Here is a 16,843-nt window from a genome sequence, read left to right on the forward strand (position 1 = left end):
GATTTGACAGACAAGCAAGCATACAAAGACCTCATCTTGTAGTGAAAGCCTATTGACCATGCTTTATCACTGAATGAAGACTGCAGACTACTGCCAGTTCCTTTCTATTTTTCCACCACTTTTCAACCCAGAGATGCTGCTTCTTTCCAAGGAGACAGTAGAAGTACTCAGAAGCCCTGTGTCTGCCCCTCCAAATTATTTCTTCTTCCTCTTTCCTTCTTTCCACGGACAACTTCTATCCTAAATTCTGCCATCATGGATTTAATTTTGCTTGCTTTTAAATTTCGTATAAATGAAATCATACTGTTTATTTTGAAGAAAGGTAAAAAGCAGTCTCAGACATCAGAGAACTGATCTGACACAGCATCTAGCCCAGGGTTGATGAGAAACTGACTTTCTGTGCTTGCCACTGAAGTACGACGGTCTTCTCCTGGGTGTCAGCGATCTCACCGAGCACCACCAAGACAGGCGTCCTCTTCAACCACAGTGAACTGAGGAGAGGAAAGAGCACTTTGTAGTAGCAACAAATACCAAATACCCGCCTCTTGCTTCTTAACCAAAAATAGCTTTATTCTTACTTCTAGTGTTCCTTTCTTTTAGATAAGATTTATTAAGATACCCAGTTAGAGAATAATCCCTGCTTGCTGGCAGCCCCCAGTCCAGAGCAAAACCCTGTTTCCTTGGACTCTTCCCCAAATCACCTAACCAAAATCATGAGAGTCCTTTCTTTCTTTTTTTTTTATGAGAGTTCTTTCTGATGCTCTTTTCCTGAGACATCCCACATTTCCATGGTGTGTGTGTTCCCTTGCTTAAAAGAGTAATGAATTCAGCATGTTCAACTACAGCTATATTCCTGGTAGTCTTTAGCTGGAGGGTATTGACAGTATTCTTTTGTATCTGGTTTCTGTCCTTTAACATCGTTTTATGTTGTTGCGTTTCACAGTAATTCATTTTTGTTTTTTAATGTGATACTATAATTGCACAACTATTTGGACATTTGAGTTGTTTATCATTGTAGGGATGTTTTAATGTTGATACACAATATCCTTGTACATGTCTTTTGATGAAAATGAGTATGCACTTTTGTCAAGAATGTGCCTGAGAGTTACATTAGGAGTTTCCAAGACAGTAGTCCTAAAATTCTTATGCTTCCAAGTGTAGCTGATTATAGCAAAAAGATGGAAAGTAAAACCTACAAAGGGAAAAGGCACATGGGGGAAAAACTCTGGAGGAAACCAGGTACTATCTTTCAAATGTCCCTCACAGTGGAGTCACATAGGATTTCCTTCATTCACCCAGCAACATGTGTGACAACACACGTGAATTGTTGCCAACCAGGGAGCTCACCAGAGCTTTTGAATCCAGGGTTTTTTCAGGATTGGTCATGTAGGCATGTAGAACCCCCAGAGGAAAAACAGATGTTCACCATAAATAAATTACTAACATAAACTAGCTGCTCAAAATGGGACAGGGCGGCCCAAGGCCTCAGACATGCAAAAACATTCCTATAGACAGAACATTCTAGGCTCAGCTCTCTGAAGCCAGCCAAGAGCAGTCCTGAAAATAGGCCTTTCTTGGGAATGTGCAACATTTGAGCAAAATAGACCTGCTAAGTTAATCTTTTCTGTCACAGAATGAATGTATGGGTCAGAGGGTATTTGAATGTGCAAATTTAGGTGATAATGCTAAGTGACTATATTCTCTCACTAGCAGGTGTGTGAGAATTTCAGTTGTTCTACATCATCAATATTAGAGTCAATCTCGTAAAATTTTAGTCTTTCTTATAGGAGCGTAGTGATGTTTTATTATGGTTAAAATGAGTATTCCTTAATAACTAAAGAGAGCAAACCCTTTTTCATGCTATTTGCCACTGAACTATGTTATGAAATGCTTTTTCAAGTCTCTTACCCAATTTTCTATGAAATAATTTGCTTTTTCCTTATCAATTTTTAGAAATTCTCTGTGTATTTTGATGTGTGACGTTTTTATGTATCTCATGTATGTTCTCACACTTATCTGCTTTGCCTTTTCTCTCCATTAAGGCTGTCTTTTTAAGAATAGAAATTCCTGGTACTTATGGTAGTCCAGTGGTTTAGGTTGTTACCTAATATTGAACAGATTTCCCTGTGCTATATTACAGTAGGTTAATTTTAAATGTAGCAGTGTGTACAGGTCAACCCCAAACTCCCTAACTATCCCTCCTCCCATAAACATAAATTCATTCTGAAAGTCTGTGAGTCTATTTCTGTTTTGTAAGCAAGTTCATTTGTAACATTTCTTTTTCTATTCTGCTTATACACAGTATCATACGATATTTCTCTTTCTCTGTCTGACATATTTCACTCAGTATGACAATCTCTCAGTCCATCCATGTTGCTGCAGGTGGCATTATTTCATTCTTTTTAATGGTTGATTCTTGAATTCATTTATTTCCAAAAGTAGAATTGAATAGAATGAGTTAACAGTATTCTATAACGTAATGTCATATGTAGCCCTGAAGGTTCAGTAGGTTCCAATCAGGGAGGGCCCAGTGGATTTGCTTCTTCTGCTTCTCTGCTTAATCTGTACTGTAAGTTGGCCTCAGAAACTATTCTCGGTCCATCATCTGTAAAAATGGAGACCACTATGAAGGAATCTCTTCGTTTATTTCTTTTTTTGTCCAACTGTCCATTCATCCCTGCATCCAGGATATACAGATAATTAAGGATCTGTCCCTCTCCTTAAGAAGTATGCTGGAAGTAGATGTGTAACTAACTGTAGTTTAACATGATAACTGCCATATATTTAAGGCACTTGGGATGCTGTGTGGACACAGAACTGGCTCTACTGGGTTGTCATATTTAAAGGATAAGTTAAAAGTTCCTAGTTTGAGAAAAGAAGGAAAAAGCTCCCCAGTGAAATGAAATTGATGAAATTATTATTGACTGTACCTGTATGTATTAACTGTCCTTCAGTGTTACTGAAAATTACGTTCAGCACATTTACCTTTGAATAGAGATATATTCTTGCCTGGTAAGTATCCCATAGTAAACTGATACAGTTTATTAATCATCTGCATGTTTAACTTTTCTCCCCTGGAAATCAACGCCCTGATGCTAAATTTGCTATATTTATACTGCTTTCTTTAGAGGTTCCTATGTCACATTTACTACACATTCCCAATTCAATTTATATTCCAATTCATCTTGTCCAGCTTCATCCAAAAGTCAGTACATTTTTTTAAAAAAACGTTTTTGGAGAAGCAGATGATGCTTATGAACTGATTAATATATTTCTTCTTGATATAGGGAATATACTAATAACACTTGTCCATTGTTTCTAACACAAGATTGTTGAATGCTGCAGAAACCCAGTCTGAGGTTTACAAAGCTGCCAGAATATTTTTAAGACAAATGAGAATATGTAAACATGCATGTTATCAGCTGTTTCATGTTTGTGTTTTAGCGATAATGAGTCTTTAGTGGGCCAGAAGAGCCCAGTGGGATTAAAGATGTAAATTTCAAAATCTAGATTCCTTTCTGCATTATCATATCTGGCTGGAGCTGTGTTTTCTCTGCATGTGAAACTATCATTGTTTCTCAAGGGGAAATGCTTTTTATATTATTAAAAATAATGAATTGCATAAGAAAATAAATAGCAGGCCATGCATGGACCAATGATGAAAGTTTGTCATGAACTAAGAAGTAATCCAATTCTGTGCACTTGAGCACTCTTGGAAAGAGGATGGAAAGAAGGAAGAAAGCAGAAAGGAGGAATAAATTAGATTTGAACTTACAGTGAAATTTGAATTCATAACCAGGGGTTATAAGACTAATCTTTTAACCCTTGGAATGTGTGTGTATGTGTATACATATGTGTGTATAGATGCACACACTTTGAAGAAAACAATGAACAGAAGCAGCACTTTAAAACCTGCAGTGCACATAGTATGGTCATTAGTATGTGTTTCTGGACGTTGTTTAAAATTTCCTTATTTTGAAAGAATGTTTTGAGTTAAGTCTTTGTTCATCTTGACTACCCAAGCCAGAAGAAACAGACTTTTGTGACCTAATCTCAGAAATAACATTCCATCACTTTTGCCATATTCTAGTTGTTAGAATCTAGTCACTAGATCCAACTCACACTTAAGGGAATTACACAGGTCATAAATACCAGACACAGGGATCATCAGGGAAGGTGGCCACAAACACTTTTAGCATGAAAATAATTTAGCAACAGTTTCATATTCTCCGTAAGATCAAGCCAGTTCAGAATTAGGCCTCGTGACATGTCTGCCACCTTTTCCTGTAAATTGTAGACGGCTGACTGTCTACAGTCCTTGGGGAACCCATCATTCTAGAAAGTCAGGTTTCTGGGTAGATTTGTCTCGTTTAGGACCAAACCTTAATATTTTGATGTAGAATTCCTCTGCATTTTGATGATGTATCTTTTTACCTTCTTAAATAAATTATTGATTGTAATTTGAATTTTTATTTCATCCAAAGGAAATTACTGTATGTGTTAGTAAGAGAAACTGCCCATCCTCTCTTTATATAGGCTATAGAACTGTGGGTCCCTTTCTTAAAGAACTCAAGGCTTCCTATCTGCCTTTTATAATTTCTGTGTCTTCCTTTGTTTCATTTGTCACTTCTCAGTTATCAGTACTTGCCCATTACCTTCTTGTTTGCTATATCTGATTGCTGTAGGTTGAAACCAGATAACTTAGAATGGTTAAAAATGTGTGTTAAGGAAAAGGGACCTAAAGACTCTATTAAATAGAAGACTCGATCTGCAGTCTGCAGGTGTGTTAATAACATCCATTTTAGCTCCATGGAGACTTTTGTTTACGTCTTAATTGTAAACTATTACTATAGGTGAGGCCATTGTAGCAGGTGAAGTGGTATTGGGCATGGCTGGTCAGCTTCTAATTAATCTTGTAAGAAAATGGAAAGTGGCCTGAGGACAAATAACAAGAAGATGCGTTGCTTGCTTCAGTCAGTATTCAGAACTCTTCTTTCTTGGGTTTTTGAAGCTTCACAGACAGCTTAGATAAATTCTCTTCCCTTGTCTAGCTCTGTATTCTAGGTAATTTACAACTGAAGGTTTTGCTTATAATGGAGTTAATTATACCTCACTCCAGTGGCTCAGAGGATAAAGCGTCTGCCTGCAATGCGGGAGACCTGGGTTTGATCCCTGGGTTGGGAAGATCCCCTGGAGAAGGAAATGGCAACCCACTCCAGTATTCTTGCCTGGAGAATCCCATGGACAGAGGAGCCTGGCAGGCTACAGTCCACGGGGTCACAAAGAGTCAGACAGAACTGAGCGACTTCACTTCACTTCCACAAATTTGAATCTGACATTAGTCAGAGTCACTTGACTTCTAGATACCACTTTTAAAAATTTTCCTTCTCTGTCATTGGTGGCCTGTTCTCAGTCTTCTTTGCCGGTTCTTCCTCTTCTTCCCGCCCTCTTAATGTTGGAATACCTGCATGTCTCAGTCTTAAGTCCTGTGTTCCCCCTCTCTACCCTGAGCACCTAGGTCATCTCATCAGGTATCAAGTTTTAAATACCATCTATAAGTTGATGATTCTCAAATTTATATTTCCCAGCCCAGACCTCTTCCATGAATCCTAGATTTTTATTTCTGACTACATGACATTTTCATGTATTGTCCAGTAGACATCTCAAGTTTAACATTTCCAAATTGAACCCCTGAAAATCTGTTATATCCCAGAACCTTTCCTGATTAGTTGATGGCAAGTTCATATTTTCCAGTTGGTAATTGCTTAAGCCAAAAACTTTGGAGTCATCCTTGACTCCCCTCTGCTCTTTCACATTCCACATCTAGTCTATTAGGAAATCTAGATATAATTGGGGGGGGGGGGGGAATCCACAAAGGTACTGCTTTGCACCACCTCCACCACCACCTCCCTGTCCTGTCTAGATTACTGCTGTTGTTCCACACTCTGTCCTTGATCCTCTGCAGACTAAACAGAGCAATTAGGGTAACCCTTTTAAAATGGAAGCTCAATCATGGTCCTTAGTAACTTTCCATTTTACTACACTGGACAAATTAATGTCTGTGCCTCAGTTACTTCATCTGTAAAAAGAGAATAATACCTCCCTCAGAGGATTGTGGGATTCGATAAGGGGAAACATGAAACGCATGCTCAGCACCAACCTAATGCAGAGAAAATCAAATTTAGCTGCTGTTACTGTTGTGCACCCTCTAAATCAGAAGCCTGCTTTTGTTTCCTTGTTTTGCAGAGCTTGAGGTGAGAGGGTTCTCTAGGAACGTTTAGATTCTGAGTACCTAGCTCATTTCTGTCTAGTAAAATCCTCAGTTCATTAGTACCAGAGGATAGGACGTCCAGAAACACTATTCCTTTAGCCAGAGGAAATTCCATTTCTAACTTCACTGTTTTTATAAGTGATTCTGTACTTGGTTTCCTGCGCAAAATAGAAATTGCTTGGTCAGTAGAAAGTTCCTTACTTCTGTCAGTACCATAGTTCCTAACTTTTGAAGCATTTTTTTCCCTAAAGGATAATGAGAAGAGACAGCTTCCCACTTATTTGTTGATTGAGCCTTTTGTTTGATGTCTTGTCCTGACCCCTTTTTGTTTTTTTAATTAAATTTGTGATATCACATATTTAGAGTTTGGGTGTTTTTTTTCCCCCTTCGTATAAGCCTTACCTCTCTGAAACTATTGATTGCTGGAAGACACTTATAATATTTAATGTTCCCACTCATATTTTCTGTTATGTCTTGCTGGTTTTTACAACAAACCAAAAAGAGAAGGAAGAATTTAACGATAAAAACTTTCTAATAGTAATAAGATGCGGAGATCATAGTCTAAAGGGAGGGTGCTGAACTGGGGCCTTCTGAGCCTCATTCTGCCACTGACTAGCCATTTGACGCTGTGGGCTTGTGTTGCACCTTCTACTTGAATTCTAGCAAAAGAAGCTGAGAGAGAGGAGACTCGGCTCCTGAGAGGAGGTGAGGAATATAAGAAAAGTTGGTTAGGGACCAAACCCGCTAACAGTGGAAGGGGTACTGGGGCAAGCATACTGGTTCTGGTTCATAAAGGACCCAGGGTGCAGGACCCTAGGCCTGCGCAGCTTATGCCCAGGGCTTGGAGAGGGGGGCTTCGGACTCAGTTCCCTGAATAGAAGGAGAAGGAAAGACTTGAGACTCTGGTAAAAAGCAAAAACAAAACGCCTATTCTGATGGCTTGATCCCCTGTTTTGATGATAGTGTCTGCCTGCCCCACAGATAGGAGACAGAAGCACCGTGGAAGTCAGTGTTAGCATGATATAAACACTTCCTATGTCAGAAAGCTGGAGCAGTAATACAGTGTTGTATGTCAGTTATATCTCAGTAAAACTAGGGGGAAATGAAGAAAACTGGAACAATCTCTGGATTCTGAAGCTGGGGTAAAGCAAAGAGAATTCTTACATGCAGATTCTTTGGAGAGCAGTTGGACCAGCTCTCCAGTGACCTGGGACTGTTTGAAGATATGAAGGAGATGGGGGCAGCTTTTGAGACCCTCCTAGCAGCTGCATTGTTGTTATCTTGCACCCCTACCTGTTTCCAGTGTGATGCATTGCTAAAGAAATATCAAGTCTCTTCTCTGTGCTTTAATTTAGGCTTCCTAGGACTATAGCAGAGACCCTAAAGAATAGACTAGGTTTTAGAAATTGCAGAGAAAGAGACAGGAAAAAAGTACATTCTCTGAGTCTTGGAAGGAATACTGCTGCTTTTACCCCAGTGAAATCCTTTAAGTTAGTAGGCTTTAGTATTCACTATTAAGAAGATTGTTCTATGCTCTGAGGGGCTACTCACTGACTCTTCTCAGTAATAATCCATAGCTTCTTTCTGTAGTTTCTCAACAGTTATCAAAGCTGTTGCTGATGGAAACCTTCTTCACTTGATTAACATGAGTAGTTCCCAGTTTTTTGCTGCTGTTGACAGTGTTTATTGAAAGAGACATCTTTGTACTTAAATAGTGTGTGTGTGAAAGAGCAAGCCTAGTAAATTCTTAAGCTACTGGTTTAATTTGTTCAGTTTTTTTTTTTTATTGAAGTATTGTATACATATGGAAAAGTATACAAACCACAGGTCAGTAAATATTCACAAAATGCACACATGTTTATAACCACTACCCATATCAAGATAGAAAATCACCAGCACCCTACTAGCTTCTCTCATCCTTCTTCCCAAGCCCTGCCACCTCACTCCTCCTCACAGTAAACACTATGGTATATCGTTATATACATAAACACATTTATTTACTCATTTTAACTGCACTGCTCTGCAGGGACACCTTTGTCATAAATCAGTTATCTGTAAATGAGGGTTTGTTTCTGGACTCTTCATTCTGTTTCATTAATATATTTGTCTGTCTTTGTGCCAAAACCTTACCGTCTTGATTATAGCTGTGTCTTATGTATATATGTGTTTTTTGTATGTTTTGTTGTTGTTCAGTTGCTAAGTTGTGTCTAACTCTTTGCAACCCCATGGACTGTAGCACACCAGGCTTCCCTGTCCTTCACTATCTCCTGGAGTTTGCTCAAGTTTGTCTGTTGAGTTGGTGATGCTATCTAACCATCTCATCTCTGCCTCCCTCTTCTCCTTCAGTCTCTCCCAGCATCAGGGTCTTTTCCAATGAGTCACCTCTTTGCATCAGGTGGCCAGTGTATTGGAGCTTCAGTTTCAGCAGTAGTCCTTCCACTGAATATTCAGAGTTGATTTCCTTTAGGATTGACTGGTTTGATCTCCTTGCAGTCCAAGGGACTCTCAAGAGTCTTCTCCAGTACCACAGTTCAAAAACATCAATTCTTTAGCACTCAGCCTTTTTATGGTACAACTCTCACATCCCTGCATGACTACTAGAAAAACCATAGTTTTGACTATGTCTTTGCTTTTTAATATGCTGTCTGGTTTGTCATAGCTTTCCTTCCAAGAAGCAGATATCTTCTAATTTCATGGCTGCAGTCACCATCTGCAGTGATTTTGGAGCCCAAGAAAAGAAAAAATTTTTCTGCTTCTACTTTTTCTACTTTCCCTGCTTCTTTTGTATGTTTAATGTAACTTAATTATAGCTGAAAAATAATGTCTTAATATATTTTAGAATAAGTCCTTTCACCTTGTTCTTTTTAAGATTACCTTGATAATTTTTGGCCCTATGCATTTCCACAAAACCTTTATAATCAGCTTGAAATTACCCCTCCCTCTTCCCCCAAAAAGCATGCTAGAGTTTTTATTGGAAATCCTGTGAGGAGAATGGACAGCTTCATTATATTGAATGTTACAATCCCTGAAAGTGATGTGTCTATCTGGTCTTTGATTTCTCTCAATAATATTTTATGGTTTTCTGTGTAAAGATCCTACACATCTTTTTAAAAACTATTCCCTAATTATTGCTGCTTTTAGAAACATAACTTTACATATTGAAAAGTGCAAGTTTTTAATTATAAGATTTCATGAGGTTAAAAGCATACATCATTTTAAGAACCACCTAACATTCAAATTACTATGGGAATATTGGGTACATTAAGAAAAGTAAAGCTGCAGATTTCAGAAGGAAATCAGGAGGAGCCTATTCCTAAATTGTGTGAATTCTTTGTTAGATGCTGGAGAGAGATGGCCAAGGGCTTACTTTCTCCTCTATTAATAAAATAATTGGAACTTGGAATATTAGGATGCTTTTCTTTCTTCTTCAGAGACTCTAAGCCTTCTCCCAGACAGCCCACATTTGGGAGCACCTAGGCAAGAGTAGAGCAGGTGGGGTCAGAGTGAATAGAAATTTCACTCAGTCCTCAACTCTGGGTGCTCTTGAACTGACAGACTTCCTTCCTATTCCAAAACTCACCAAGAATGAAGCAGTGAACCCACCCAGCATCAGGCAATGCAAGCTTCCCAAAGCGATGATGACAGTGCCTAGTTCCTTAAACTTATACTTGGCTTTTATTTTTTTTTTTGTAGGTCTACAAAGGAGAATTTCAGCTACCTGAATTTCTTAAAGAAAAACCTCAGGTACTGTATCTGCTTCCTCCTCTTGGTGTAATAATAAATGGGGTCTTGCATTGAAGTCATCCTCTCAATGAGATAATGATATGTGCTGGGGGTAGAAAGACTGGCTTCTGGTAATTGTTGATTTTAATAATCAGTTAACATAGTCTCAATTTCAGAGGGCTCAGTGTCTTCCAAAGTTAGGGAAATATTTTATTGATAACTAAAATCTGATTGCTTCAGGTCACTCAAAACTGCATAGTATTCCACAAATAAGGAACCTGCCTTGGTGAATCTGCTCCATGCTTCTGATACCTTACTTGAAATAATAATGTACAGCCACCCTTTGTTCATATTACATGTACATCCATTGCCTTTTAGTTTTTCTCATTTGGAGCCTAAAAGACTTATGAATACATTTTACACATAGTCATTGGCCTTCAACTACCAAGTTCACCAAGCTGGGAATGGGTGATGTGAGTTTGAAGCTTATAACTTTTACTTTTTAAAAAAATTAATTAAAGCAGATCCATAGGTCTCCTTGTCATGTTACACTATCACTTACTTGGATTCCAATATTGTTTATTGAGCTGAAGAGGAATAGGTGATGTTATGGCCAACAGATGTAGAGTAGCCCAGAGTGTCCCACAAGAGCACATCTCCTACCATTTCTGTGTAGTCGTAGGAAGAAGTCAGTGACTTTATTACCTGAGCCGAGAGAAGACGTCCCTGTCCAGCATGGTGATAATACGTGTCGCTTCCAGGTTGCTGCTAACAGCAGTTAGCTTGTTAAGAGGAAATGAGGACCCAGCACTGAATTCAGTCGCTAAAAGTTGTTCCAGATCTGGGTTGTTGAGGGGAACCTCACAGACTGTATGAAGTCGTGTTGCCTGAAGCAAGACTAGAGTAAACAGGCTTTTCTCTAAGAGTAGCTGTATCTCAACCATGGTTGGAAACTCTGTCTTCTCAGATCCTTGTCTTAAAACAACCATTAATAACTGATACATATTACTTGAGTATTTTAAACTACTTTCATGGTATATGCTTATTAACATATTTAATTTTAATCCGTCCATCCATTCGTTTCATTTATTCAACAACTGTCTACTGAGTTACTTTTATGTGTGAGAAATTGGAATGTGTCCTCAAGAGTCAGAGGGAAAAGAGATCTTCTTAAGGGGACTCCTGGTCTGTCCGAAGACTTTGGTCAACTTTTGCAAACAAAGGGGCACAGGGGCCCTGAGCCTTGGCTGGGCAAGATGTACCCGAAACCTGGATGAATTCATGAACAAGTGGTCACTTACAGGCGGTGGCAGCTGGAGCCAGAGAATAATCTAAGAGGCAGTCTTAAAGAAATGTCCAATCCAAAAGCTGTTTTGCATAATAAATCTGAAGGAGTCAAGAAAGGGACTTTGAGACTGAAATTAAAGGGACACCCCTGATTGACAGCATACATAAAAATCCTTTCCAGGTTGATTATAGAACTCAGTGTGAAAGGCAAAATAATAACGTGTTTAGGAGGCAGTAGAGAATATCTTTATGACCTTAAGAGGGAAAGATTTCTTAAACATTATAAAGAATACTAATCATTCATTTTAAAATGGATAAGTTGGACTACATTAAAATTGAGAATGTTTGCTTATTAGAAAGCATCATATAAAAAAATACACCTTAAGAAGGAGAAAATTTTGAAACAAAAGATTCATCAGTATAGAGAATTTCTGTAATAAATAAGGAAAAGATAACAAAAAATAGAGCAAACGGCTTAATATAGGCACTTCAAGGCCCCTGTTCAGGTTAGTTTCATTTAATGCATCACATACATACTTAGTTAGAAAAGAGCCTATAAAAGGCTTTGATTTAACTCCTAATAGAGAGAAAACTGAAGCCCACAGAACCCTCACGTTTGATCTTTAGTTAGAATTATCACAGAACTCAAGAAAGCACTGTACTTACGATTACAGTTTTGGGAATTCCCCGGCAGTTCAGTGGTTAGGACTTAACGATTCCATTGCCAGGGATATGGGTTCAATCCCTGGTCTGGGAACTAAGATTACACAAGCCTTGCAGTGGGGAAAAACAACAACAACAAAACAAGATTACAGTTTTACTATAAAGGAAACAAGTCAAGACAAACCAAATGAAGAAACACATAAGACAAGGTCTGGAAGAGTCTCAGACTCAGAGCTTCTGTGCCCATCTCCAAGGTATCTAGGTACTTCTCCCTCACAGCACATCCATGTGTTCACCAACCAGGATGTTCCACTGATCTTCAGCATCCAGAGTTTTTATTGAAGTCTAATTACGTAGGCATGATTGATTGACTCACTGTCATAGAATTGAACTCAATCCCAAAGTCCCCTACCCAGAAGCTGGGCTGGGTCAGGGCCCCAGCCCTCAAATCAGAGGTTGGTCTTCCTTGTGATCAGCCCTCATGCTGAGTCATCTTACCTCTTAGCAGACACTCAGGTATAATCTAAGGGGCTCACAAATAACAGATATTCATGTTACCTGGAAACTTCCCAGGATTTAGTCTCTCTACTAGGAACAGAGACAAAAGCCAGTCTTCTTTACTGTCAGCAGTAGCAGACAGAATTCATTAGGAAGTCTAATCAGAGTCTGCAAGCTACATCTGATATTTCAGCAAGTACAGTCACTTCTCATGCTGACCTACTAAAAAACATCTTTTGCTTCCTTCCACAGTCTGAGCAAGTGGAGTAGCAGAGCCAGGAACCTCTTACATACATGAGGTGAGGTTGGGGACACTGCTGGCCTGGACTTTTTAGTTTCACTCTCATAGGAGGCAGTGCAGTGGGGTGGGGAGCACAGCTCTGGAGTCAGTTCACCTGGATTGGAATCTTGACTGTGTATGGCAGTGAGCAGATTACTTAACTTCTCTGTGTCTTAGTTTCTTCATCTGTAAAGTGAGGACAATGTAAATAAGAGATTGGTAGAATGAACCGTAACAATGTCTTCCAGAAGCCTGACACACAGTAAGCACTCAGTGTTAGTTGTTATTTTCAGTATGAGGAGGGGTGTTAAATGGTAAAATATTTTAGCTGAAAGAAACACCCTCAACCACCTGTTTGCTGATAAGGAAACTGATCCTAGAGAGAGCAGATTATCCGTCAAGGTCACATCACAGGTCGGAAGAACCCAATGGTAATGAGCACTGTCTTCTGACATCCAGTCAGGGATTCTTTCACCACCCATGCTGCTTCCTCTGTGTGTGATGTGTGCCAACATTTTTGCGCTAATATTTTGGGGAGTTGCTTGGTTGGTTTTTCGTCTGCCCTTGCTGATGTTAATGCATTATGGTGTTGTATGTTTGTAAGGCACGTTGTCTTGTAGTTAAGGGCTACAGTGTGGGGCAGGCCTTCTCGGCCCCCTTTCTATCTGAGTGATCATCAGGTACATGTCACGGATGCCAGTGGCAAAGCTGGTTCTGAACCTAGACCTCCTGACATGGCTGTTCAGACCTCACACCACTCTCCCAGATTTTAAGATTCCATATTGGTCTGAATAACATGGTTATGCTGTAGACCAGGGGTCCCCAACCTCTGGGATCTAATGCCTGATGATCTGAGATGGAGCTGATGCAATAATAATAGAAATGAAGTACACAATAAATGTAATGCGCTTGAATCATCTAGAAACTATCCCCCCACCCCTGGTCCATTGATAAATTGTCTTCCATGAAACCGGTCCCTTGTTTGCTTGTCGAGGTCCCTGGTGCCAAAAAGGTTGGGGACCATTACAATCATTTGGAACTTGAAAAGCTTTCATTAAAATCTGATTTTTGCCATAGTTGTGTTTGCTGTTCTATTTTTTACTTTATATAATAGCCATGTATTGACTGTGTACTCCATACCAGGCATGAAGTACCAAGCATCACATATATATAGTATATAAATAATATATGATAAATGATATATTTAAGATCTATGAATTATTCATATATATATTATAGATATATATATACACATACACATATATGAATAATTTCATTCAAGTTGCAAACCAGTCTGGCAAGTAGGTGGTATTTTTTCTGTTCTACTGATGAGAAAACTGAGATTGAAAATTCAGTCTGAATAAGAGTTTTATGATGTGCTGTGTATTAATAGATTACAGATAGAAAAAAGCATACTGATGGAAAAAAGTGAATACTGCTGCTATACCATGTCAAAATTATCGACGATAGTGAATTAATACTATTCAGAGGTTTTAGGATTTATGATTGTCTTTTGCTAAGGAGCGAATCCTAAATGTAGACTTAAACTCAGTGGGCATGCAGGTATAACAGCAGTTATCAGGCCTTGTATAATTTTATTTAAAATATTTTCAAAAGTATAGATGAGACACTTCTCTGGTGGTCCAGTGGCTAAGACTCCATGCTCCCAACATAGGGGGCCCAGGTTCGATCCCTGGTCAGGGAACTAGATCCCACATGCTGCCACTGAGTTTGAAAGTTCAAATGCTACAACTAAAGATACCACATGCAACAACTAAGACCCAGTGCAGCCAAAAAACAAAAAAAAAGAAGTATAGATGAATTCCTTCCTGGAAACGTCCATACAGGGATGCATTATCGACCAGCTGTTTTACAGGGCAGACGACTCCAGCTTTGAGCTGCCACCGCAGCAGCAGTGCATCCTCATTTGCTTGCGAGGCCTGCAGTGGCCCCCGTGCGGTGAGAGAAGGACTCAGACGCTGGGAAGACACCAGGGCATCTCAAGACAAATCATAGTCTTTTGTCTTGTATTTGGGATCCCTTTAGTGTATGAACAGCAGTCACTGTATTTCCTAAAGCTTCCTTTAAATAACCTCAGTATCCACCTTTTGATATTAAACAGTCAGCATTCGACCCCTGGACATTTGACATTCGTGTCAAATGCCCCCAGAGTTGCTTCAGTTGCAGACGACAGTTGCAGTCATTTGGAAGTGGGCAGGAGCAGCGCTTGGTTTGGCTTCCATCCTTTTGTTTTGCGTATCAAAGCTCCTGGCAGGCATCTAAAAGCATCCCAAACTGAGAGAGAGTGTGCCTCCACAGTAGTCCTTCTGAAGCAGCTGTTCTCCTAATGGTCTGTCCCCCTGCTCTGCTGGGCTCACAGCTGGAAAGGAAGTGGTGTCGTGCAGGGAAGAACAAAGTGACTACACACCTCTAATGCATCCTGTTTGTCTGCCCTAGGGAAGACTGCTGCCTTTTTGGCCACAGAGAAATTTCTAGGACTGGCTGTCCCCTGCTGAGATCAGTGGAGCGTATGTACCAGGCCTCCATCTCCTGCTTATTTGCCAGTCTCCTTCCTCTGAGAGGGTGGGATGTCAGCACACGCTGGGACCCTCCTGAGTGACCTGCTTCCCATGTACAGCGCTCTCGATCCTAACTCCGTGCACAGCCCTGCGGAGACGGAACCTAGTGGGGGTGTGTGCTTTCTGTTAAAACTGCTCTGGCCCTCATCTTTTCTTACCAGATTCCAAACTTTGTTTTCAAGGGGAGGGTTTAAAAATGGGATCCTGTTAGCAAAATTGGGCAGTTTCATCTTGGACTAGGTTGTCTGTACATGTTCTAATGTTTTGTAGAACACTTGTACCTGTTGAAATGTTTGATGTGGATAATGTTAAATATCTTAATTATTTAAATAATTCATTGTATTGTTTCTGAGAAGTTGAGGAATTACCACATACATTTACAACTTGATGACTTTTGTATTTTATTTTTCAAAATAAAAGCTCTAAATGTGAAGCACTCGGCTAGTTTACATGTTTTCATTGCCGTGATTTTAGAGAAGCAATAAGACATACCAGATGATGATCTGATAAACCAAAGTTTCTTCAGTTGCTGTATTTCAGATATTCTCAGTGGAGTTTTTGCTGTAATTTATTTCAGAGAGACCCACTACCATCCTTTTGCCTCAGAATCCTGTTCTTTTGTTTCCTTCTCAATTGTCTGGTCTCCATAAACTCTAATTTCAGAGAGACTTCCCCTGATGCCCTTTCTGCCAACCTCATTCACAATATCATCTTATCACACTTTGAAGTTTTTAATGTTTCTTGACTTCTTAAATTGTCCGTCTCTTACATTAGATGGTAAGATCCTAGAAGACAGAGATGTGTCTTTTTGTGTCCATTTTTGTACCCCTGACACCTAGCAAAATGTCTGGCACATTGTAAGAACCTAGTAAAATATTTGGTAAATGATTAATCTTCCCAGAAGCCTCTAACATATCAGTTTCAGATGAAGAAACAGAGGTCAGCCTGGTCAAGTCATTTCCACGAGGCCCCTCAGCTAGTGCCATGGACCTAGTTTCAAGCCTTACCCTACAATCCTTTCCGCTCCACTCCCCTAGCCCTGTCCCCTTCAACTGAAAATGAATCCTGCTGCTAGATCATTCCTTTGTTCAGCGCTGTGTCTTAAGTCACTCTTTTGTTCAAAAACCTTTGATTCTCTAATGCCTCACACATGACATCTGAACTATTCCACCTCCACAGTGTGGCCTCAGCACCCCTTGTGAACAGTACACTTCCTCCCTGGGTCCTTACACTATTTTCTGCTTCTAGATGCCCAGAAACCCAGTCCCTCTCCCGTCTCCCTGGGAAATCCCAGCTCCGTTATGGGCTCAGCTGTCTTAAGTCCCATTACTTGTTACTGCTCTAGTTACTGCTCCAGCCTCCAGAAAGCAATAAAATCAGCTTCAACATAACGTAATTTGCGTTTCTGTTTTTTCCTTATTTCTTTAGTCTTATGTTACCAGCGTTGTAGGGAGGAGGTCACACACATTTCCAGAGCCTATCAGAATGGGAGGCAAGGACATTTTTAAACTATAGCCCAGCCTGACTCCAATACTCACCCCT

General features: G+C 39.7%; 1 protein-coding gene across 1 annotated transcript in view; it reads left to right on the plus strand.

Moving 5' to 3' along the window:
* Positions 1 to 15,734, plus strand: part of TPST1 (tyrosylprotein sulfotransferase 1) — a 105,531-nt gene extending 89,797 nt beyond the window's left edge. The window contains exons 4-6 of the mRNA XM_020873967.2: positions 9,965 to 10,015; positions 12,695 to 12,741; positions 15,180 to 15,734. Coding sequence (XP_020729626.1) covers positions 9,965 to 10,015; positions 12,695 to 12,712 — 69 coding nt within the window. The 3' untranslated portion in view covers positions 12,713 to 12,741; positions 15,180 to 15,734. The remainder of the gene's footprint in view (positions 1 to 9,964; positions 10,016 to 12,694; positions 12,742 to 15,179) is intronic.
* Positions 15,735 to 16,843: the final 1,109 nt, after the last annotated feature.

The sequence above is a fragment of the Odocoileus virginianus genome, chromosome 33, assembly GCF_023699985.2.
Source record: "Odocoileus virginianus isolate 20LAN1187 ecotype Illinois chromosome 33, Ovbor_1.2, whole genome shotgun sequence".
Lineage (NCBI taxonomy): Eukaryota > Metazoa > Chordata > Mammalia > Artiodactyla > Cervidae > Odocoileus > Odocoileus virginianus.